At 41.0% G+C, this 27,015-nt stretch overlaps 1 protein-coding gene across 1 annotated transcript in view; it reads right to left on the reverse strand.

Moving 5' to 3' along the window:
* Positions 1-8,811: 8,811 nt before the first annotated feature.
* Positions 8,812-27,015, reverse strand: part of LOC115133302 (1-phosphatidylinositol 4,5-bisphosphate phosphodiesterase beta-3-like) — a 115,632-nt gene continuing 97,428 nt past the window's right edge. Inside the window, 3 exon segments of the mRNA XM_029666395.2 lie at positions 8,812-12,373; positions 19,940-20,026; positions 20,286-20,343. Coding sequence (XP_029522255.2) covers positions 12,080-12,373; positions 19,940-20,026; positions 20,286-20,343 — 439 coding nt within the window. The 3' untranslated portion in view covers positions 8,812-12,079.

Genomic DNA, 27,015 nt, shown 5'->3' on the forward strand with positions numbered 1-27,015 from the left:
AAAACAAGTCTCTCACCGTTGCCGCCTGCTATAGACCACCCTCTGCCCCCAGCTGTGCTCTGGACACCATATGTGAACTGATTGCCACCCATCTATCTTCAGAGCTCGTGCTGCTAGGCGACCTAAATTGGAACATGCTTAAACAGCCACCACTAACATTGAGTGGCTGCTGACAACATACTGACTCAACTCCAGCCACTTTAATAATGGAAATTGATGTAAAAAATGTATCACTAGCCACTTTAAACAATGCCACTTACTATAATGTTTACATACCCTACATTACTCATCTCATATGTATATACTGTACTCTATACCATCTACTGCATCTTGCCTATGCCGTTCTGTACCATCACTCATTCATATATCTTTATGTACATATTCTTTATCCCTTTACACTTGTGTGTATAAGGTAGCAGTTGTGGAATTGTTAGGTTAGATTACTCGTTGGTTACTACTGCATTGTCGGAACTAGAAGCACAAGCATTTCGCTACACTCACATTAACATCTGCTAACCATGAGTATGTGACAAATACAATTTTATTTGGATTTGTTTACCACTTGGATCCTGTTTCAAGTAATAATGAAATCAGACCTTGTTGAGTGTCCGATAATCTACCTTTTATATAGGAGTGGTTAAAACATGCTAATAATGGTCTTCTTAGTATTTAAAAAAAGTTTGATATACTTCCTCTGGCATGCCATCCACCCCTGGAGTTTTCCCAGACTTAAAGGCTTTAATTGCATAAAGAAGTTCCTCTGTAATTTGGCCTTCACATGAGTCTTTCTGTACAGATGCTATTTTTACAGTATTAATAGGAAAAAAATCAATACAATTAGCTTCGGTTAGTGGAGATGGAGGAGACTGAAACAAAAACATATTCTTAAAGTACTTTACTTCCTCTTTCAAAATATCGTTTGGTGAATCATGAGTGACTTCAAAAAGAATTTGGTGCATTTTTCCCCATATTCCATCCAGCTCGCTTTATTTTCATAATATATACAATGGATCTTTCTTGAAACAGTTCTTCCATTTCCTTTTGTTTTTCCTCTAACTTACTCTGACCCTCTATGGCACAGTTTGTATGGCTATATATCTGTACTTTTAGCCCTTCAATTTCCTTTGTTAATATGGACTCTTTTGACATAAATTGCTTTTGATGAGCACTGAATTGCATGGCCTCTAAAGGCAAATTTGAAAGTATCCCATACAATAAGGGGATCTGCTGTACCCATGTTATGTCGGAAAAAGTAAGTTATAAATTCTTCTGTCCTAGTTAAAAACAAGTTATCATCCAGTAGGCTTTGATTAAATTTCCAATATCTTCGCCCACGTGGAAATACTGTAAGAGTAATATAAATGACAATTATGTGATGGTCTGACTGCATTCTGTCCCCTATCAACACTTTTTAACTTTTGGTGCCAGAGAGAATGACATAAAGTAATCAAGACGACTAGCTTGATTAAGCTTCCACCATGTATCTCTCACTAGGTCAGGGTATTTAAGCCTCCATATATCCACTAATTCCAATATATCCATGACATTCATGATTTCCTTAAGTGCCTGAGGGTGATAGTTTGTAGTTTCCTTTCCAGTCCATAGAGGTATTTAAAACCGTATTATAATCTCCCATAATAATAGAGTCTAGTGTTGCTTGTAGAGTTGATCAATTCGTAATATATATTTTCAAAGAAGCTTGGATCATCATTATTTAGACCGTATAGGTTAATAAGGCATATCGGTTTATGGTCAAATAACATGTTTAAAATCATCCATCTACCTTGAGGATCTGTTTGGACAATATCATCACCCCTTTTAAATTTCTTTACCCACGGGAGAAATATATTTCACACCCCAGTCCTTTTTCCACAAAACTTCATCAAAAATTGTTGAATGAGTTTCCTGTAAACAATAGATGTTATATTCCTCTCTTTTAGCCAGGTAAATACTGATCGTCTTTTATTATCTGCTAAGCCATCACAATTATAACTGGCTATACTTATTTCACCAATTACCATAATGAGACACATAATATATGTTTGTAAACATACCATTAAAAAGTAACATGATGCTATAGCGATACCATGATATTTGCATTGCTACTAAGTAAACCTCCAATTGATCCCCACTATTCCACCCACTAAAACCCCTCATCCCGAGTTGGGTTGTCATCCCAATGCCTGGCAGACCCCCACCGACCCCCTGGATCCCATGGCCTGGAGAGACTGGGACCCATCCTTTGAAAAGAGCACACAGTGCCACCCACAAAACAGAAGCAGATCAACCGGCAAAAGTATTTCCATCGCCCTCACCTCGAATTGTATTATATATCGCTATTAAAAAATATATATATATTTAGAAAATACAGGTTCTTAATAATTCTTAATAATAATTAGCCACTCATTTTTGTAGTAATGTAGGCAGTTTATGCAAAGGATTGTTTCCTCTTACCAGTATTGCCATTACGGCAAGCAACTATTATTTTGGCAAACAATTATTGTGATTCATCCAATATAATGTCCCTAACATCTTTTACTCCCTCGCAACACGCACACACACACACACACACACACACACACACACACACACACACACACAGAGAAACACTCACACACACTCAACCCCTTTCCACAACAACCATAGACTCAGATTCTCAACAGTTGCACCATCCCAGAGCCCAACTCAAGAAAGGTCTTGATTTACGAGTGCGTATACAGTGGCAGCTGTATGAGAAGGCCTGCAAAACTGAGCAAAAAAATGGGCAGAAATGGGGAGATTTGATTTACCATTGTAGTATAATTTTATCTAAAGAGGATAATTTTTTAAGTGTTAAAAAAAATATATTTTTAATGAAATTCACTGAGGATGATTCTACCCTTCTTCTTCTCCCCTCCACTGACTTAGATGTACAAGTTGGTCGAATGTCAATATGGTTTTCACAGAAGTAGTGCACTGGGCCTTTACTATTATTAGCAGACCGACATAGACATCTGTAGCCTGAGCAAAAAACTTTTTCAGCATCTCCACTTTGGCAAAAAAGGTAGTATAAATAAGACCAGTATCTTGCAATTGTAAAATTGTAAAAGTTGTTGCCCTTTCCCTTTCTCTGCGATTGTCATTCTAATGGTATCCAGAAAGACCTCTCCTCAAACATTTACATCAAAAGGTGCAAAGTTATGGGCAAAAACATCCACATCAAATATTTGTATTGATCAAATAACATGGAAAACAACCACTTTCTGTGCAGTATTAAGTATTAATTTACCATCCTTACAAACCACTTAATGTAAATCTGCATTACTGTATTGTACATATTGTAGGCTGGTCATCCTGGTTTGTACCCAAAGAATTTCCATCACCATGAAAGAAACTATACAGAATACAGTAATTGAGTACATTGAGACATTAAGAGGTTTGTGATGATATGATGTGGCACTGTTGGTAGTTTGCAATGCAAGGCTTGTGGGATCCATTCCCATGGGGGACCAATACGAAAAAGAATTGAAATGTATTCACTCACTACTGTAAGTTGCTCTGGATAAGAGTGTCTACTAAAATGGAAAATTAATTAATAGACTGTTTCAGTTTTCACATATAAATAAGTTGCATTTGCAAAGTTTTCAAGAAACTGGAAACATATCAAGCATTTTTACATTACATTAAGTATTATCAGATTAACTGTTTTGTACAGATAATTATCAGACTCAAGAAATGCTCAAATACATTACATTTTTTCACAAAAGTAGTGCACTGGACCTTTACTAGTCCTGTATTAGCGGACCAATATAGAAGTTTTAAGTGCTGGAATAATCTTTGCTGCACCAGACAATATTACACACACACACACAGACATACACCCACACACACACTACTACACATAATGAAATGGTTAGCTTACTTACCCAATGGCCAGGATTCAACACGCCTTTTAAAAGGCAATGTTACCGTGTTTGCAGAGATTGCATTCAAGGTAAGCGCTGTAGATGTTTGCTCAATTGGAAATTCATTTTAAATGTCAAGCATGTTTCGGATTGAGTCCTGGCCAATATAACACAATAATAAACTTCTTTCACAAACTGTTTGTAGGAAATATTACACAGTACTTGCAATCTGCTGGCACTGCTTCTTGAAAATATAGTTTTCAGGAAAATAAATGAAAAAAAAAAAACAAGAGACGAGGATCACAATGAAAACATTGTGTTTTATTCTTATGTACTGTTCTCTCTGACTGGAGCAGTGCAACCAACCAACCAAGACAAAGCAGAGATTTTAGGCAAAAATTCAGTATTTATTGAATTTACAGTTATACAGTTTATATTATATCTCCAGATAAACAATAAAACATATTACATCTTGATGCATCATAGTATTATTCCCTTTGACATGGCGGACCAGTCCTTTCTATATACAGTGTCTTCAAACTATCTCTCACTCTTTCTTCATCCTGCTTTTTAAAAATGTTTCTCTCTATATATATATATATATTAAGTGGCTTGGGGCAGAGAGAAACTCATCATTTCTACATACAGCGTCAACAAACTATGTCATGCGCCCCAAATGGTACCCTATTCCTGATATAGATCAGGGCCCATAGTGCACTATATGGGGAATAGGGTGTAATTTGGGACAAAACCTATACCTCTCTATCTCTTTCTATTAAGTGACCCGGGGGCTCGGAGAGACACTCTTGTAAGGGGAAGGAGGGAGAGAACGATGGATGGAGGGGTAGACAGGGTGAATGTAAGAAGGCATTGCAGTCATACAGTGTCAACCAACTATACCGCTCCTCCATCTCTCAGTCTGTTCTAAAGATCATGAACAGTCAAAATGATGTCTTTCATGAAATTGGATGATATTTGGATGAAACCAGATCCCAGTATGATGTCCAAAGTACGAAAAATAACTGTTGCATCTACATTGATAAAGTTTGAAAATAAAGTACCTGGTCCTCTCCCCAGTGTTAAACACTTTGGATACAGGTGGCAGGATTATTAGGGGGATAGGGTGACATCTCCATAACTCTATAATTTTAATACATCAATGGTAACATGATATTCTCTAACCTAATTTAAATAAGTACCGCCTTGTAACCAACAATGGAGAAGGCGGGTTTGCAGAAGGGCGCGGTTTACATAAATAGATAGCTACTCCGCTGGTGGCCAAAATTTTACTGAAGGGTTTCAGAAAATATTATTAAAGGTTTACCCTCTTCATCTAAGGCAAAGGTTATTGTGTTTCCCCTTTATCCGTGTCTGGTGTTAGCTAGTTAATGGCTAGCTAGGTGTTCATCCAGCATGGAACAAACAAGGGGGAAGGGTCGTTCAAAACTCAGACGCAGTTGTCAAGTCAACACATCCGCCAGTGCAGCTGTGAACCACATCACAAGAGACATGACAAACGAGAGATGTCAAAAATGTTTTTTACATCATTGATAAAATTTCATAAAATTAGCTTGGGATGGTTTTACTGCAACGCTGCTCACTGCATCCAAGTTGCTTGACATAAGTTTTTCAAAGAGCTGTCAGTCTTGGCGAGCTCATGAATATAAGCTTCCCGCCCGCCCACTCAGCCTGCCTTTTCAAACTTCCTGGTAGTTAGCCATGAGAGAAAAAGTACTTTAAAAAAACATTTTTATCCAAAACAAATATTATGGGTGATATTTTCATTACTCAAAGGGCTTTTTAAAATGGGAATCAGAATGACTTTTCGGGACCTTTAAGTGACCTGGGGATGGAAGAGAAAGTCTTGTAAGGGGAAGGATGAATGTAAGAAGGGATGGCAGTTGACGCCCTTACACATGGTCTACAGCAGGGTTCCCCAACTGGGGAATTTGTATTTGCCCCACCAAGTTTTCTGAGCAAAAAAAACGATTTTATTTCTTATATACAGAACCAATCAAAAATTTGGACACACCTACTCACTAAAGGTGTTTTCTTTATTTTGACTATTTTCTATATTGTAAAATAATAGTGAAGACATCAAAACTAATGAAATAACACATATGGAATCATGTAGTACCCAAAAAAGTGTTAAACAAATCTTTGAAGTATCCACCCTTTGCCTCGAGGACAGTTTTGCACACTCTTGGCATTCTCTCAACCAGCTTCACCTGGAATGCTTCCAAAAGTCTTGAAGGAGTTCCCACATATGCTGAGTACTTCTTGGCTAATTTTCCTTTACACTGCGGTCCAACTAATCCCAAACCATCTCAATTGGGTTGAGGTCGGGTGATTGTGGAGGCCAGGTCATCTGATGTAGTACTCCATCACTCTCCTTCTTGGTCAAATAGCCCTTACAAGGCCTGGAGGTGTGTTGGGTCATTGTCCTGTTGAAAAACAAATGATAGTCCCACTAAACACAAACCAGATGGGATGGTGTATTACTGCCAAATGCCGTGGTAGACATGCTGGTTAAGTGTACCTTGAATTCTAAATAAATCACCAACAGTGTCACCAGCAAAGGACTCCCACACCATCACACCTTCTCCTCTATGCTTTACAGTAGGAACCACACATGTGGAGACCATCCGTTCACCTACTCTGCATGTCACAAAGACACGGCAGTTGAAACCAAAAATCTCAAATTTGGACTCATTAGACCAAAGGACAGATGTTCACTGGTTTAATGTCCATTGCTCGTGTTTCTTGGCCCGATTCACGATTCAAGGCCTGATTCACGCAGTCTCCTTTGAAAAGTTGATATTGAGATGTGTCTGTTACTTGAACTCTGTGAAGGATTTACAATGGCGTGCGAAAGTATTCACCCGCCTTGGCATTTTTCCTATTTTGTTGCCTTACAACTTGGAATTAAAATAGATTTTTGTATCATTTGATTTACACAACATGCCTACCACTTTGAAGATGCAAAATGTATTTTATTGTGAAAAAAAAGACATAAGACAAAAAAACTAAACTTGAGCGTGCATAACTATTCCAAAGTCAATACATTGAAGAGCCACCTTTTGCAGCAATTACAGCTGCAAGTCTTTTGGGGTATGTCTCTATAAGCTCCGCACATCTAGCCACTGGGATTTTTGCCCATTCTTCAAGGCAAAACTGCTACAGCAATCCTTAAGTCATACCACAGATTCACAATTCGATTGAGGTCTGGGCTTTGACTAGGCCATTCCAAGACATTTAAATGTTTCCCCTTAAACCACTCAAGTGTTGCTTTAGCAGTATGCTTAGGGTCATTGTCCTGCTGGAAGGTGAACCTCCGTCCCAGTCTCAAATCTCTTGAATACAGAAACCGGTTTCCATCAAGAATTTCCCTGTATTTAGTGCCATTCCATCATTCCTTCAATTCTGACCAGTTTCCCAGTCCCTGCCGATGAAAATCATTCCCACAGCATGATGCTGCCACCACCATGCTTCACTGTGGGGATGTTGTTCTCGGGGTGATGAGAGGTGTTGGGTTTGCACCAGAGATAGCATTATCCTTGATGGCCAAAAAGCTCAATTTTAGTCTCATCTGACCAGAGTACCTTCTTCCATATGTTTGGGGAGTCACCCACAAGCCTTTTATTGTTTATTTTTTTAACCTTTATTTATACAGGTTTGAGGCTGGTAACTCTAATGAAATGATCCTCTGCAGGTAACTCTGGGTCTACCTTTCCTGTGGTGGTCTTCATGAGAGACAGTTTCATCATAGCGCTTGATGGTTTTTGCGACTGCACTTGAAGAAACTTTCAAGTTCTTGAAATTTTACGGATTGACTGACCTTCATGTCTTAAAGTAATGATGGATTGTTGTTTCTCTTTGCTTATTTGAGATGTTCTTCACATAATATGGACTTGGTCTTGTACCAAATAGGGCTTCATCTGTATACCACCCCTACCTTGTCACATCAAAACTTATTGGCTCAAACGCATTAAGAAGGAAAGAAATTGAACTTTTAACAGGGCACACCTGTTAATTGAAATGCATTCCAGGTGACTAATTCATGAAGCTGGTTGAGAGAGTGTAAAGCTGTCATCAAGGCAAAGGGTGGCTACTTTGAAGAATGTCAAATATAAAAAATGTTTAGATTTGTTTTACACTTTTTGGTTTACTACATGATTCCATAGCTGTTATTTCATCGTTTTGATGCCTTCACTATTATTCTACAATGTAGAAAATAGTTTTTTTTTAAACAAACAATTTAAAACAGTAATGAGCAGGTGTGTAACTTTTGACATACATTTTCATTGTTGGACATAATAATCTGTAAAAACACCAGGAAATCAGCTCCATAGTTTGAAATTATTAGGTTTTTGTCAAATATATCTGTTTGGGCTTTTTGCGGTGCAATTTGCGGTCTACAAATGATTTGTAATTATGCTCCGGCCCACGGCTGAATCTAGTTAATGGACCCTGGTTTACAGTGTGGGGCTGAAGAGTGTGTGTGTGTGTATATATGTGTGGAGACAGAGTTGAAACTAGCCCACAAGGCTAAACTGAATTAATTCCCAGGCTGAGTCTCTAGGGTAGGAAACTGGCTAACCACAATAGTAAACGGAGCACAATCTTCTGGCTCTTTCTGTTTCATCTAGATCTTATTTGATACCTGCATGCACGCATTACACACACCTTCAATGGAACTCTCTTCAGCATGTGAACGTGAAGGCCTATGAAGAGCCTCTAACTTTGTAACATAGAACCACTGCATTCTAGAACTTAGTGTTCTTCAGTAAAATTCTCTGGACATATTCTAGAACATAGAAGACTATACTATCTAGAGCCATTTAGAGAGTTAAGACATTGAGTTTTCTGCATTATGATGCATTTACATGACACAGACAATCAAATAATTCCATATGGTAGCCATGTGCATTATTGACAAATAGCAGTTTATAGAATTTTCTTAATTTAAACATGCTAAGTAACTGAACATCTTGAATTTATTTAAAATCCAAATGCTTGTCATGAATGGATAAATGGAATGCTCAATGGCAGCAACATGGTGTCCATTCTAAAAATTGGCCGAACTCTCTATATACAGTTGAAGTCGGAAATTTACATACACTTAGGTTGGAGTCATTAAAACACGTTTTTCAACCACTCCACAAATTTCTTGTTAACAAATTATAGTTTTGGCAATCTACTTTGTGCATGACACAAGTCATTTTCCAACAATTGTTTACAGACAGATTATTTCACTTATAATTCACTGTATCACAATTCCAGTGGTTCAAAAGTTTACATACACTAAGTTGACTGTGCCTTTAAACAGCCTTTAGAAGCTTCTGATAAGTGAATTGACATCATTTGAGTCAATTGGAGGTGTACCTATGGATGTATTTCAAGGCCTACCTTCAAACTCAGTGTCTCTTTTGCTTGACATCATCCAAAGAAATCAGCCAAGACCTCAGAAAATAAATTGTAGACCTCCACAAGTCTGGTTCATCCTTGGGAGCAATTTCCCAACACTTGAAGATACCACGTTCATCTGTACAAACAATAGTACGCAAGTATAAACACAATGGCACCAAGCAGCCGTCATACCGCTCAGGAAGGCGACACGTTCTGTCTCCTAGAGATTAACGTACTTTGGTGCGACAAGTGAAAATCAAATCCAGAACAGCAAAGGACCTTGTGAAGATGCTGGAGGAAACAGGTACAGAAGTATCTATGTCAATAGTAAAACGAGTCATATATCGACATAACCTGATAGGCCGCTCAGCAAGGAGAAGCAACTGTTCCAAAACCGCCATAAAAAAGGGGGGACAAAGATTGTACTTTTTGGAGAAATGTCCTCTGGTCTGATGAAACAAAAATAGAACTGTTTGGCCATAATGACCATCGTTTTGTTTGGAAGAAAAAGGGGGAGGCTTGCAAGCCAAAGAACACCATCCCAACCGTGAAGCACAGGGGTGGCAACATCATGTTGTGGGGGTGCTTTGCTGCAGGAGGGACTGGTGCACTTCACAAAATAGATGGCATCATGAGGAGGAAAATTAGGTGGATATATTGAAGCAACATCTTAAGACATCAGTCAGGAAGTTAAAGCTTGGTCGCAAATGGGTCTTCCAAATGGACAATGACCCAAAGCATTCTTTCAAAGTTGTGGCAAAATGGCTTAAGGACACCAAAGTCAAGGTATTGGAGTGGCCATCACAAAGCCCTGACCTCAATCCTATAGAAAATGTGTGGGCAGAACTGAAAAAGCATGTGTGAGCAAGGAGGCCAAAAACCTGACTCAGTTACACCAACTCTGTTAGGGGGAATGGGCCAAAATTCACCCAACTTATTGTGGGAAGCTTGTGGAAGGCTGCCTGATATGTTTAACCCAAGTTAAACAATTTAAAGGCAATGCTACCAAATACTAATTGAGTGTATGTAAACTTCTAACCCACTGGGAATGTGATGTAAGAAATAAAAGCTGAAATAAATCATTCTCTCTACTATTATTCTGACATTTCACATTCTTAAAACAAAGTGGTGATTATCACTGACCTAAAACAGGGAATGTTTACTTGGATTAAATGTCAGGAATATTGAAAAACTGAGTTTAAATGTATTTGGCTAAGGTGTATGTAAACTTCCGACTTCAACTGTATATGGCTCTGCCTCTGGCTACCTAATAGCTAAGGTGACACTATAAACTATTTAAGAAATGGTTGTCATGACTTCTTTGAATAAAAGGTTTTGAAACAAATAAAACCGTGTGATAAAAGAGCAATAACAAAAAATGTTTCAAAACTTTAAATTCAGCTTTTAAAAACATATTCTCGTAAGGAAAAGCGAGACACAGAGACACTGGTTAAAGCTGTTGTTCTGTGTGTTAAACACATACTAGGATGGGTTTCCTAAAATCATAAAGACCATCTTTAGCACTAAGTACATGTGCTGATCAAATAAATAAATAAATGTAAGTCCAAACTAATGCTCCGATGTACATAAATACATATAAATTGGGATTCATGTTCCCTGATCCGAAACCACATCAGTGTAAAAATAAAACAACTTTTGGGGTCCTAAATGTACATATACATTTTAGTAATTTATCAGACGCTCTTATCCAGAGCGACTTACTGGAGCAATTAGGGTTAAGTACCTTGCTCAAGGGCACATCAACACATTTTTCACCTAATTAGCTCAGGGATTCGAACCAGTAACCTTTCAGTTACTGGCCCAATGGTCTTAACCACTAGAGGTACCCTGACACCATGGTACTTGGAACTTACATTTTTTTTGACGTGTGTGAGGTCTTCTCCCTGCTAGCAATGGTGTGAACCATTCAATCAATAATGTGTATGAAAACGTTCAAACTTTTAAATAGACCCTCACAACCAAACGGGAGGGGGAAGGGGTACGATGATTGCTAAAATAACACAGCAAAGTCGTCTCCCCTGGTTACCATAGCAACCCGACCATTAACCCCCCACCCAAAAAAGAATCTCTGCATTTGCTCAGCTGACTAAATTAAATAGATCATCCATCACAAAAAAATATAAAAACAAATTAAAGATTAAAAAAGTGGTAAAATAATGTTGATGAATATACACAGAGGCATATTATAATATTATATACCAAGACAGACAGGCAGCAAGTACCAGTGGGGGAGGATTGGTGAGGAAGGTTTTTCTATTCCAGAGGAGAGAGAAAGGTCTTTCTATTCCAGAGCAAATCAGCATCGCTCCCCCCAAAAATCTAAATTGTTCACTACCACGATCACTTCTCCTCCTCTTCTCCATTCATCCCTCCTTTCTCCCCAAAGACACATTTAGTCAGTAGTACAGGTCATGTAAAACAACAATATTACATTACACAGATTAATAATAATAATATATCCACAGAATATTCTTGTCCACTGTCCACATACAGAATATGTCCCAATGTACCCTATTCTCAATAGGGCTCTGGTCAAAACTAATGTACTAAATAGGGGAAAGGGTGCCATTTGGGACGCAGCCAACATGTGAAAACACACAGGGCATTTTCCTGGGAAGTTCAAAATCAACCAAAAACTTTTGGTAACCTCCATCTATCTAAAACCCTGGTGAGAAGAAAAAAAAAATTTTTTTTTTAATGAAAACATTAACAAAAAAACTAACTGAAGCTCAGGACCATTAGGTTTACATAAATGTACATATGGCTTACATATCTGCTTCTGATAGGACAGGGGTAGAGGAAGAGGATGAGTCCACCAATGAGGCAATGCTATTGTCCAGACTCCTGTTCCAGGTGCTCCTATTGGGTGTTAAGGGAAAAGTGGGGGTGGAGCAGTTGGAGGGCGGACCCGAGCTGGAGCTAGGGCTGTGATTGGATAAGGAGAAGAGAGCGTCGCTACGGAGACCTTTGGACTCGAGTTCCGCCTGCAGGTATTGGCAGATCTCCTCTGGTAGACGTTGTAACTCCACCTCCAAGTCTCGCTCCAATCGGGCCTGCAGCTGGAAATCACAAAATGGAACATACACCAAATTGAGACTGCATTCAGAATACTACAAAAATATCCCCCGTGTATAACGTAAAATACCAAATAATGCATGTATAGCAGAATTAGGCCGATACCTACTAATTATCAAAATCCAGAAAAAAGCTGTTAAATTCTACAACCACCTAAAAGGAAGTGATTCCCAAATCTTCCATAACAAAGCCATCACCTACAGAGACATTAACCTGGAGAAGAGCCCCCTAAGCAAGCTGGTCCTGGGGCGCTGTTCACAAACACAAACAGACCCCACAGTGCCCTAGGACAGCAACACAATTAGAACCAACCAAATCATGAGAAAACAAAAAGAGAATTACTTGTAAAATAATTTACAGTGCTATTTGGCCCTAAACAGAGAGTACACAGTGGCAGAATACCTGACCACTGTGACTGACCCAAAACGAAATAAATATTTGACTATGTACAGGCTCAGTGAGCACAGCCTTGCTATTGAGAAAGGCCGCCGAAGGAAGACCTGGCTCTCAAGAGAAGACAGGCTATGTGCACACTGGCCACAAAATGAGGTGGAAACTGAGCTGCACTTCCTAAACTCCTGCCAAATGTATGACCATATTAGAGACACATATTTCCCTCAGATTACACAGACCCACAAAGAATTTGAAAACAAATCCAACTTTGATAAACCACCACATCTATTCAAATAAAATAAAATTTTATTGGTCACATACACATGGTTAGCAGATGTTAATGCGAGTGTAGCGAAATGCTTGTGCTTCTAGTTCCGACAGTGCAGTAATATCTAACAAGTAATCTAACAATTTCACAACAACTACATTATACACACAAGTGTAAAGGGATGAATAAGAATATGTACATATAAATATACGGATGAGCGATGGCCGTGCAGCATAGGCAAGATGCAATAGATGGTATAGAGTACAGTATATACATATGAGATTAGTAATGTAGTGTATGTAAACACAATATATAGTGGCATTGTTTAAAGTGACTAGTGATACATTTATTACATCTAATTATTACTTATTAAAGTGGCTAGAGATTTGAGTCTGTATGTTGGCAGCAGCCACTCAAAGTTAATAATGGCTGTTTAACAGTCTGATGGCCTTGAGATAGAAGCTGTTTTTCAGCCTCTCGGTCCCAGCTTTGATGCATCTGTACTGACCTTGCCTTCTGGATGATAGCGGGGTGAACAGGCAATGGCTCGGGTGGTTGTTGTGCTTGATGATCTTTTTGGCCTTCCTGTGACATCGGGTGATGTAGATGTCCTTGGAGGGCAGGTAGTTTTCCCCCGGTGATGTGTTGTGCAGACAGCACTACCCTCTGGAGAGCCTTACGGTTGTGGGCGGAGCAGTTGCCGTACCAGGCAGTGATACAGACTGACAGGATGCTCTCGATTGTGCACCTGTAAAAGTTTGAGTGTTTTCGGTGACAAGCTAAATTTCTTCAGGTTCTTCACCATGCCGTCTGTGTGGGTGGACCATTTCAGTTTGTCCGTGATGTGTACGCCGAGGAACTTAAAACTTTCCACCTTCTCCACTACTGTCCCGTCGATGTGGATAGGGGGTGCTCCCTCTGCTGTTTCCTGAAGTACACGATCAACTCCTTTGTTTTGTTGATGTTGAGTGTGAGGTTATTTTCCTGACACCACACTCCAAGGGCCCTCACCTCCTCCCTGTAGGCCGTCTCGTCGTTGTTGGTAATCAAGCTTACCACTCTAGTGTCGTCTGCAAACTTGATGATTGAGTTGGAGGCGTGCTTGACCACGCAGCCATGGGTGAAAAGGGAGTACAGGAGAGAGCTGAGAATGCACCCTTGTGGGGCCCCCATGTTGAGGATCAGCGGGGTGGAGATGTTTCTAACCCTCACCGCCTAAGGGCGGCCGTCAGAAAGTCCAGGACCCAGTTGCAGAGGACGGTGTCGAGACCCAGGGTTTGGAGGGTACTATGGGGTTAAATGCTGAGCTGTAGTCGATGAACAGCATTCTTACATAGTGGGGAGAACAAGTATTTGATACACTGTCGATTTTGCAGGTTTTCCTACTTACAAAGCATGTAGAGGTTTGTACATTTTATCATAGGTACACTTCAACTGTGAGAGACGGAATCTAAAACAAAAATCCAGAAAATCACATTGTAAGATTTTCAAGTAATTAATTTGCATTTCATTGCATGACATAAGTATTTGATCACCTACCAAAAAGTAAGAAATCCGGCTCTCACAGATCTGTTAGTTTTTCTTTAAGAAGCCCTCCTGTTCTCCACTCATTACCTGTATTAACTGCACCTGTTTGAACTCAGCACCTGTTTGAACTCAGACCCCAACCTCTCCACACACTCAATCAAACAGACTCCAACCTCTCCACAATGGCCAAGACCAGACAGCTGTGGAAGGACATCAGGGTTAAATTGTAGACCTGCACAAGGCTGGGATGGGCTACAGGACAATAGGCAAGAAGCTTGGTGAGAAGACAACAACTGTTGGCGCAATTATTAGAAAATGGAAGAAGTTCAAGATGACGGTCAATCACCCTCGGTCTGGGGCTCCATGCAAGATCTCACCTCGTGGGGCATCAATGATCATGAGGAAGGTGAGGGATCAGCCCAAAACTACACGGCAGGACCTGGTCAATGACCTGAAGAGAGCTGGGACCACAGTCTCAAAGAAAACCATTAGTAACACACTATGCCATCATGGATTAAAATCCTGCAGCGCATGCAAGATCCCCCTGTTCAAGCCAGCGCATGTCCAGGCCCTTCTGAAGTTTGCTAATGACCATCTGGATGATCCAGAGGAGGAATGGGAGAAGGTCATGTGGTCTGATGAGACAAAAATATAGCTTTGTGGTCTAAACTTCACTCGCCGTGTTTGGAGGAAGAAGAAGGATGAGTACAACCCCAAGAACACCATCCCAACCGTGAAGCATGGAGGTGGAAACATCATTCTTTGGGGATACTTTTCTGCAAAGGGGACAGGACGACTGCACCTTATTGAGTGGAGGATGGATGGGGCCATGTATCGCAAGATCTTGGCCAACAACCTCCTTCCCTCAGTAAGAGCATTGAAGATGGGTTGTGGCTGGGTCTTCCAGCATGACAACGACCCGAAACACACAGCCATGGCAACTAAGCAGTGGCTCCGTAAGAAGCATCTCAAGGTCCTGGAGTGGCCTAGCCAGTCTCCAGACTTGAACCCAATAGAAAATCATTGGATGGAGCTGAAAGTCCGTCTTGCCTAGCGACAGCCCTGTAACCTGAAGGATCTGGAGAAGGTCCCTGCTGTAGTGTGTGCAAACCTGGTCAAGAACTACAGGAAACGTATGATCTCTGTAATTGCAAACAAAGGTTTTTGTACCAAATATTAAGTTCTGCTTTTCTGATGTATCAAATACTTATGTCATGCAATAAAATGCTAATTAATTACTTAAAAATCATACAATGATTTTCTGGATTTTTGTTTTAGATTCCGTCTCTCACAGTTGAAGTGTAGCTATGATAAAAAATTACAGATCTCATCTACATGCTTTGTAAGTAGGAAAACCTGCAAAATTGGCAGTGTATCAAATACTTGTTCTCCCCACTGTAGGTATTCCTCTTGTCCAGATGGGTTAGGGCAGTGTGCAGTATGATTGCGATTGTGGCATCTGTAGACCTTTTGGGGCGGTAAAGCAAATTGAAGTAGGTCTAGGGTATCAGGTAGGGTGGAGGTGATATGATCCTTGACTAGTCTCTCAAAGCATTTCATGATGATAGTCGTTTAGCTCAGTTACCTTAGTTTTCTTGGGAACAGGTAGCAATGGTGCCCCTATTGAAGCATGTGCACACAGCAGACTGGGATAGGGATTGATTGAATATGTCTCTAAACACACCAGCCAGCTGGTCTGCGCATGCTCGGAGGACACGGCTAGGGATGCCGTCTGGGCTGGCAGCCTTGCGAGGGTTAACACATTTAAATGTTTTACTCACATTGGCCACGGTGAAGGAGAGCCCACAGGTTTTGGTAGCGGGCCATGTCAGTGGCACTGTATTGTCCTCAAAGCGAGCAAAAAAGGTTGTTTAATTTGTCTGGGAGAAAGACGCCGGTGTCCGCGACGGGGCTGTTTTTTTTTTGTAATCCGTGATTGACTGTAGACCCTGTCATATATGTCTCGGGTTTGAGCCGTTGAATTGCGACCCTACTTTGTCTCCATACTGACACTTAGCTTGTTTGATTACCTTGGGAATAGCTACACTGTTTGTATTCGGTCATGTTTCCGGTCACCTTGCCATGATTAAAAGCAGTGTTTCGGGCTGTTAGTTTTGTGTGAATGCTGCCATCAAATCCATGGTTTCTGGTGAGGGAAGGTTTTAATAGTCACCGTGGGTACAACATCACCGATGCACTTGCTAATAAACTCGCTCACCATGTCAGCGTATACATCAATGTTGTTGTCTGAGGCTATCCGGAACATATCCCAGTCCACGTGATCGAAGCAATCTTGAAGCGTGGAATCTGATTGGTCGGACCAGCATTGAACATACCTGAGTACGGGCTTTCCTGTTTTAGTTGATGTCTATAGGCTGGGAGCAACAAAATGGAGTCCTGGTCAGATTTGCCGAAAGTAGGGTGGGGCAGGGTTTTGTATGCGTCGTGGAAGTTAGAGTAGCAATGATCCAGAATGCTGCCAGCTCGAGTCGCGCATTCCATATGCTGATCAAATGTAAGGGAGCCTTGTTTTCAGATTAGTTTTGTTAAAATCCCTAGCTACAATGAATGCAGCCTCAGGATATATGATTTCAAGTTTACATAGAGTCCAGTGAAGTTCTGTCAGGGCCGTCGGGGTGTCTGCTTGAGGGGGAATTGCACGGCTGTGACTATAATCGAAGAGAATGCTTTTGGTAGATAATGCGGTCAGCATTTGATTGTATGGAATTCTAGGTCAGGTGAACAAAAGGATTTAAGCTCCTGTATGTTGTTATGATTACACCACAAGTCGTTGGTCATAAGGCATACACCACAGCCCTTCTTACCAGACAGATGTTTGTTTCTGTCGGCGCGATGCGTGAAGAAACCGGGTGGCTATGCCGACTCTGATAACATATCCTGATTGAGCCATGTTTCCGTGAAACAGAGAATGTTACAATCTCTAATGTCTCTCTGGAAGGCAACCCTTGCTCGAATTTCGTCTACCTTGTTGTCAAGAGACTGGACATTGGCGAGTTGTATACTCGGGAGCGGTGAGCAATGTTCCCGTCTACGGAGCATGACCAGAAGACCGCTCCGTCTGCGGCGCCGTTGTTTTGGGTCGCCTACTGGGATCAGATCCATTGTCCTGGTTGGTGGTCCGAACAGAGGATCCGCTTCGGGAAAGCCGTATTCCTTGGCTGTATGTAATAAGACTTATGATTTCCTGGGGTAACAACGTAAGAAATAATACATAAAAAAAACAAAATACTGCATAGTTTCCTAAGAACACGAAGCGAGGCGACCATCTCTGTCGGCGCCATCTTACTGGGTGAAATACCACTGTGTTCACTCACAGCAACAAGATTTGTGACCTGCTGCCACAAGAAAAGGCCAACCAGTGTTAAACAAACACCATTGTAAAAACAACATACAGTTGAAGTCGGAGTTTGCCAAATACATTTAAACTAATATTTTCACATTTCCTGACATTTAATCCTAGTAAAAATCCCCTGTCTTAGGTCAGTTAGGATCACTACTTTATTTGAAGAATGTCAAATGTCAGAATAATAGTATGATTTATTTGAGCTTTTATTTCTTACATCACATTCCCAGTGGGTCAGAAGTTGACATACACTCAATTAGTATTTCGTAGCATTGCCTTTAAATTGTTTAACTTGGGTCAATCGTTTCAGGAAGCCTTCCAAAAGCTTCCCACAATAAGTTTTGTGAATTTTGGCCCATTCCTCCTGACAGAGCTGGTGTAACTGAGTCAGGTTTCTAGGCCTCCTTGCTCGCACACGCCTTTTCAGTTCTGCCCACACATTTTCTATGGGATTGAGGTCAGGGCTTTGTGATGGCCACTCCAATACCTTGACTTTGTTGTCCTTAAGCCATTTTGCCACAAATTTGGGGTCATTGTCCATTTGGAAGACCCATTTGGGACCAAGCTTCAACTTCCTAACTGATGTCTTCAGATTCAGCCTCAATATATCCACCTACTTTTCCTCCTCATGATGCCATCCATTTGTGAAGTGCACCAGTCCCCCTGCAGCAAAGCACCCCCACAACATGATGCTGCCACCCCCGTGCTTCACAATTGGGATGGTGATCTTCGGCTTGTAAGCCTCCCACTTTTTTTATCCAAACACAACGATGGTCATTATGGTCAAACAGTTCTATTTCATCAGACCAGAGGACATTTCTCCAAAAAGTATGATCTTTGTCCCCATGTGCAGTTGCAAACCGTAGTCTGACTTTTTTTGGAGCAGTGGCTTGTGGCGGTTTTGGAGCAGTGGCTTCTTCCTTGCTGAGTGGCCATTTAGGTTATGTGGATATAGGACTCATTTTACAGTGGATATAAATACTTTTGTACCTGTTTCCTCCAGCATCTTCTCAAGGTCCTTTGCCGTTGTTCTGGGATTGATTTGCACTTTTCGCACCAAAGTATGTTCATCTCTAGGAGACAGAACGCGTCTCCTTCCTGAGTGGTATGACGGCTGCGTGGTCCCATGGTGTTTATACTTGCGTACTAGTGTTTGTACAGATGAACGTGGTACCTTCAGGCATTTGGAAATAGCCCCCAAGGATGAACCAGACTTTTGGAGGTCTACCAATTTTGGCTGATTTCTTTGGATGATGTCAAGCAAAGAGGCACTGAGTTTGAAGGTAGGCCTTGAAATACATACACAGGTACACCTCCAATTGACTCAAATGATTTTTCCAAGCTGTTTAAAGGCACAGCCAACTTAGTGTATGTAAACTTCTGACCCACTGAAATTGTGACACAGTGAAATATAAGTGAAATAATCTGTTTGTAAACAATTGTTGGAAAAATTACTTGTGTCATGCACAAAGTAGATGTCCTAACCGACTTGGTCAAAACTATAGTTTGTTAACAAGAAATATGTGGAGTGGTTGAAAAACGAGTTTTAATGACTCCAACCTAAGTGTATGTAAACTTCCAACTTCAACTGTATATTTATTTATTTGACCTTTTGTACTTTATTTGCACATAATTACAACACATCCATAATATGACTTTTGAAATGTCCTTATTATTTTGGAATTTTTGTGAGTGTAATGTTTAATGTTCATTTTAAATTGTTTATTTAACTTTTGTTTATTATCTATTTAACTTGCTTTGGCAATGTAAACATATGTTTCCCATGCCAATAAAGCTCCTTAAATTGAAGTTGAATTGCGAGAGAGAGAGGGATAAGGAGAGATAGAGACAGAGGAAGAGAGAAAGAGAGAGTGAAAAAATATACTTTAATTGATTAGATGAAGGATTAATTCAACTTTAACAGCCATGCCAATAAAGCATATTTGAAGGTACAGTATGTGTGTCTGTCTCACCAGTGTCTGTGTGTGTGCGTCTCACCAATGGTTGCTCCTCTTCTATGTGTCGTTGGGCTTCTCTCTGACCAATTACCAACTTCTCCTGACGCCTTGACTGGGCCTCATCCAACTAGGCAAGGTGAGGAGACAGAGAGAATGGAAAGAAAGCAGGAGGAAGGGGAAGGGAGAGAGGAAGAGGGAGAGAGAGAGAGAGAGAGGGAGAGAAAGAAAAGAGAGAAGAGGGAAAGAGAGGAGGGAGAAAACAAAGAGCAAAAGGGAGTTATTGACATCACAATGGCTGACAGAGATGTATTCCGCCATAAGCATGAAAGAGATGTACTCAAGAGTGAGGCGATAAGTATGTGTGTGTGAGGCCTGCACACACTTACCCGGCGGATTAACGTGACAGAGTCTGAGATATGCTTCCTGTTGATCTCATTCAGTTCCCTACAGAGAGAGGTAGAAAGAGAGAGAGGTGAAGAGAGACCATGAGAAACAGACACACACACACAGACTAGTGTTGTCTCGATACCAGAATTTTGAATTTGATACCAATACCAGGTTTAGTATCACGGTATTCGATACCACTGCAAAAAAGATAAAGCGTATTAGTAAAGTCAAAGAATAAAAGCTGGGCTGAATTTACACTATTCAGTGCATTCGGAAAGTATTCAGAACCCTTGACTTTTTCCACATTTTGTTACGTTACAGCCTTATTCTATAATTGATTAAATATTTTTTTCCCCTCATTAATCTACACACATAACCCCATAATGACAAAGCGAAAACAGACGAACAAATTGTTTCAAATGTACTACAAATAAAAACAGAAATACCTTATTTACATTCAGTACCAGTCAAAAGTTTGGATACACCTACTCATTTCAGGGTTTTTCTTTGTAGAATAATAGTGACAACATCGAAACTATGAAATAACACATATGGAATTATGTAGTAATCATGTTAAACAAATCAAAATATATTTTACATTTGAGATTCTTCAAAGTAGCAACTCTTTTCCTTGACAACAGCTTTGCACACTCTTGGCATTTTCTCAACATGAGGTAGTCACCTGGAATTAATTTCAATTAACAGGTGTGCCTTGTTAAAAGTAAATTTGTGGAATTTCTTTCCTTCTTAATTCGTTTGAGACAATCAGTTGTGTTGTGAGGGGTGGTATACAGAAGATAGGCCTATTTGGTAAAAGACCAAGTCCATATTATGGCAAGAACAGCTCAAATAAGCCATGAGAAATGACATTCCATCATTAATAAGACATGAAGGTCAGTCAATATCGAAAATGTCAAAAACTTCGAAAGTTTCTTCAAGTGCAGTCGCAAAAAAACCATCAAGCGCTATAATGAAACTGGCTCTCATGAGGACCGCCACAGGAAAGGAAGATCCAGAGTTACCTCTGGTGCAGAGGATAAGTTCATTAGAGTTACCAGCCTCAGAAATTGCAGCCCAAATACATGCTTCACAGAGTACAAGTAACAGACACATCTCAACATCAACTGTTCAGAGGAGACTGTGTGAATCAGGTCTTCATGGTCAAAATAAAATGCTACTAAAGGACACCAATAAGAAGAAGAGAAATGCTTGGGCCAAGAAACACGAGCAATGGACATTAGACCAGTGGAAATCTGTCCTTTGGTCTGATGACTCCAAATATGAGATTTTTGGTTCCAACCGCCGTGATTCTGTGAGATGCTGAGTAGGTGGACGGATGATCTCTGCATGTGTGGTTCCCATCGTGAAGCAAAGAGGTGGTGGTGTGATGATGATTTGCTGATGACACTGTCAGTGATTTATTTAGAATTCAAGGCACACTTAACCAGTATGGCTACCATAGCATTCTGCAGCGATAGGCCATCCCATCTGGTTTGCGCTTAGTGGGACTATCTTTTTAAAATTTTTACAAACAGAACAATGACCCAACACACCTCCAGGCTGTGTAAGGGCTTTTTGACCAAGAAGGAGAGTGATGGAGTGCTGCATCAGATGAACCGATCTCAATCCATTTGAGATGGTTTGGCATGAGCTGGACCGCAGAGTGAAGGAAAAGCATCCAACAAGTGCTAAGCGTATGTGGGAACTCATTCAAGACTGCCTGAAAAGCATTCTAGGTGAAGCTGGTTGAGAGAATGCCAAGAGTGTGCAAAGAGTCATCACTTTGAAGAATCTAAAATCTATTTAGATTTGTTTAACACTTTATTTTGGTTCCTGTATGATTCCATATGTGTTATTTCATAGTTTTGATGTCTTCATTGTCTTGATTGAAGTCCAACTGTGGTATAATTCAATTGATTGGACATGATTTGGAAAGGCACACTTGTCTTTATAAGGTCATTGTCAGTGCATGTCAGAGAAAAACCAAGCCATGAGGCCGAAGGAATTGTCCGTAGAGCTCTGAGATAGGATTGTGTTGTGGTACAGATCTGGGGAAGGGTACTAAAAAATGTCTGTAGCATTGAAGGTCTCCAAGACCACAGTGGCCTCCATCATTCCTAAATGGAAGAAGAGAAGGGCCTTGGTCAGGGATTCAACCAAGAATCCGATGGTCACTCTGACAGTGATCCAGAGTTCCTCTGTGGAGTTGGGAAACCTTCCAGAAAGACAACCATCTCTGTAAAACTCTACCAATCAGACCTTTATGGTAGAGTGGCCAGACGGAAGCCACTCCTCAGTAAACGGCACATGACAACCCGCTTGGAGTTTGCCAAAAGGCACCTAAAGACTTTGGTCTGATGAATGACAAGCGTCACATCTGGAGGAAACCTAGCACCATCCATATTGTGTTGAACAGTGTATTGTTTGTAACAGTGACAACATCAAGTAAAACGGAAGTTATAAAAAAGAAATCCAAAGTATAGATATCCACTGGCGAGTGTAGAGAGTATAGAGATATTGTTATCCACGTCGGCACCAACGATGTTAGGATGAAACAGTCAGAGATCACCAAGCGCAACATAGCTTCTGCGTGTAAATCAGCTAGAAAGATGTGTCGGCATCGAGTAATTGTCTCTGGCCCCCTCCCAGTTAGGGGGAGTGATGAGCTCTACAGCAGAGTCTCACAACTCAATCGCTGGTTGAAAACTGTTTTCTGCCCCTCCCAAAAGATAGAATTTGTAGATAATTGGCCCTCTTTCTGGGACTCACCCACAAACAGGACCAAGCCTGACCTGCTGAGGAGTGTAGTCAGTGTAGTCAGCTCAGCTATCACCATTGAGACTGTGTCTGTGCCTCAACCTAGGTTGGGCAAAACTAAACATGGCGGTGTTCGCCTTAGCAATCTCACTGGGATAAAGACCACCTCCATTCCTGTCATTATTGAAAGAGATCATGATACCTCACATCTCAAAATAGGGCTACTTAATGTTAGATCCCTTACTTCAAAGGCAATTATAGTCAATGAACTAATCACTGATCATAATCTTGATGTGATTGGCCTGACTGAAACATGGGTTAAGCCTGATGAATTTACTGTGATAAATGAGGCCTCACCTCCTGGCTACACTAGTGACCATATCCCCCGTGCATCCCGCAAAGGCAGAGGTGTTGCTAACATTTACAATAGCAAATTTCAATATACAACAAAAAAAAAATACGTTTTCGTCTTTTGAGCTTCTAGTCATGACATCTATGCAGCCTACTCAATCACTTTTTATAGCTACTGTTTACAGGCCTCCTGGGCCATATACAGCGTTCCTCATTGAGTTCCCTGAATTCCTATCGGACCTTGTAGTCATAGCAGATAATATTCTAATCTTTGGTGACTTTAATATTCACATGGAAAAGTCCACAGATCCACTCCAAAAGGCTTTCGGAGCCATCATCGACTCAGTGGGTTTTGTCCAACATGTCTCTGGACCCACTCACTGTCACAGTCATACGCTGGACCTAGTTTTGTCCCATGGAATAAATGTTGTGGATCTTAATGTTTTTCCTCATAATCATGGACTATCGGACCACCATTTTATTACGTTTGCAATTGCAACAAATAATCTGCTCAGACCCCAACCAAGGAACATCAAAAGTCGTGCTATAAATTCACAGACAACACAAAGATTCCTTGATGTCCTTCCAGATTCCCTCTGTCTACCCAAGGACGCCAGAGGACAAAAATCTGTTAACCACCTAACTGAGTGACTCAATTTAACCTTGCACAATACCCTAGATGCAGTTGCACCCCTAAAAACTAAAAACATTTCTCATAAGAAACTAGCTCCCTGGTACACAGAAAATACCCGAGCTCTGAAGCAAGCTTCCAGAAAATTGGAACGGAAATGGCTCCACACCAAACTGGAAGTCTAGTTTGGAAAGACAGTACCGTGCAGTACCGAAGAGCCCTTACTGCTGCTCGATCATCCTATTTTTCTTACTTAATTGAGGAAAATAAGAACAATCCGAAATTCCTTTTTGATACTGTCGCAAAGCTAACTAAAAAGCAGCATTCCCCAAGAGAGGATGACTTTCACTTTAGCAGTGATAAATTCATGAACTTCTTTGAGGAAAAGATTATGATTATTAGAAAGCAAATTACAGACTCCTCTTTAAATCTGCGTATTCCTTCAAAGCTTAGTTGTCCTGAGTCTGCACAACTCTGCCAGGACCTAGGATCAAGAGAGACGCTCAAGTGTTTTAGTACTATATCTCTTGACACAATTATGAAAATAATCATGGCCTCTAAACCTTCAAGCTGCATACTGGACCCTATTCCAACTAAACTACTGAAAGAGCTGCTTCCTGTGCTTGGCCCTCCTATGTTGAACATAATAAACGGCTCTCTATCCACCGGATGTGTACCAAACTCACTAAAAGTGGCAGTAATAAAGCCTCTCTTGAAAAAGCCAAACCTTGACCCAGAAAATATAAAAAACTATCGGCCTATATCGAATCTTCCATTCCTCTCAACATTTTTAGAAAAGGCTGTTGCGCAATGTATACGAAATGCTTCAGTCTGGTTTTAGACCCCATCATAGCACTGAGACGGCACTTGTGAAGGTGGTAAATGACATTTTAATGGCATTGGACCGAGGCTCTGCATCTGTCCTCGTGCTCCTAGACCTTAGTGCTGCTTTTGATACCATCGATCACCACATTCTTTTGGAGAGATTGGAAACCCAAATTGGTCTACACGGACAAGTTCTGGCCTGGTTTAGATCTTATCTGTCGGAAAGATATCAGTTTGTCTCTGTGAATGGTTTGTCCTCTGACAAATCAACTGTAAATTACGGTGTTCCTCAAGGTTCCGTTTTAGGACCACTATTGTTTTCACTATATATTTGACCTCTTGGGGATGTTATTCGAAAACATAATGTTAACTTTCACTGCTATGCGGATGACACACAGCTGTACATTTCAATGAAACATGGTGAAGCCCCAAAATTGCCATTGCTAGAAGCATGTGTTTCAGACATAAGGAAGTGGATGGCTGCAAACTTTCTACTTTTAAACTCGGACAAAACAGAGATGCTTGTTCTAGGTCCCAAGAAACAAAGAGATCTTCTGTTGAATCTGACAATTAATCTTAATGGTTGTACAGTCGTCTCAAATAAAACTGTGAAGGACCTCGGCGTTACTCTGGACCCCGATCTCTCTTTTGAAGAACATATCAAGACCATTTCAAGGACAGCTTTTTTCCATCTACGTAACATTGCAAAAATCAGAAACTTTCTGTCCAAAAATGATGCAGAAAAATTAATCCATGCTTTTGTCACTTCTAGGTTAGACTGCTGCAATGCTCTACTTTCCGGCTACCCGGATAAAGCACTAAATAAACTTCAGTTAGTGCTAAATACGGCTGTTAGAATCCTGACTAGAACCAAAAAATTTGATCATATGACTCCAGTGCTAGCCTCTCTACACTGGCTTCCTGTCAAAGCAAGGGCTGATTTCAAGGTTTTACTGCTAACCTACAAAGCATTACATGGGCTTGCTCCTACCTATCTCTCTGATTTGGTCCTGCCGTACATACCTACACGTACGCTACGGTCACAAGACACAGGCCTCCTAATTGTCCCTAGAATTTCTAAGCAAACAGCTGGAGGCAGGGCTTTCTCCTATAGAGCTCCATTTTTATGGAACGGTCTGCCTACTCATGTCAGAGACGCAAACTCGGTCTCAACCTTTAAGTCTTTACTGAAGACTCATCTCTTCAGTGGGTCATATGATTGAATGTAGTCTGGCCCAGGAGTGGGAAGGTGAACGGAAAGGCTCTGGAGCAACGAACCGCCCTTGCTGTCTCTGCCTGGCCGGTTCCCCTCTTTCCACTGGGATTCTCTGCCTCTAACCCTATTACAGGGGCTGAGTCACTGGCTTACTGGGGCTCTCTCATGCCGTCCCTGGAAGGGGTGCGTCACCTGAGTGGGTTGATTCACTGATGTGGTCATCCTGTCTGGGTTGGCGCCCCCTTGGGTTGTGCCATGGCGGAGATCTTTGTGGGCTATACTCAGCCTTGTCTCAGGATGGGAAGTTGGTGGTTGAAGATATCCCTCTAGTGGTGTGGGGGCTGTGCTTTGGCAAAGTGGGTGGGGTTATATCCTTCCTGTTTGGCCCGGTGTCCTCGGATGGGGCCACAGTGTCTCCTGACCCCTCCTGTCTCAGCCTCCAGTATTTATGCTGCAGTAGTTTATGTGTCGGGGGGCTAGGGTCAGTTTGTTATATCTGGAGTACTTCTCCTGTCCTATTCGGTGTCCTGTGTGAATCTAAGTGTGTGTTCTCTAATTCTCTCCTTCTCTCTTTCTTTCTCTCTCTTGGAGGACCTGAGCCCTAGGACCATGCCCCAGGACTACCTGACATGATGACTCCTTACTGTCCCCAGTCCACCTGACCGTGCTGCTGTTCCAGTTTCAACTGTTCTGCCTTATTATTATTCGACCATGCTGGTCATTTATGAACATTTGAACATCTTGGCCATGTTCTGTTATAATCTCCACCCGGCACAGCCAGAAGAGGACTGGCCACCCCACATAGCCTGGTTCCTCTCTAGGTTTCTTCCTAGATTTTGGCCTTTCTAGGGAGTTTTTCCTAGCCACCGTGCTTCTACATCTGCATTGCTTGCTGTTTGGGCTTTTAGGGTGGGTTTCTGTACAACACTTTGAGATATCAGCTGATGTA

This window comes from Oncorhynchus nerka, linkage group LG8, assembly GCF_034236695.1.
Source record: "Oncorhynchus nerka isolate Pitt River linkage group LG8, Oner_Uvic_2.0, whole genome shotgun sequence".
Lineage (NCBI taxonomy): Eukaryota > Metazoa > Chordata > Actinopteri > Salmoniformes > Salmonidae > Oncorhynchus > Oncorhynchus nerka.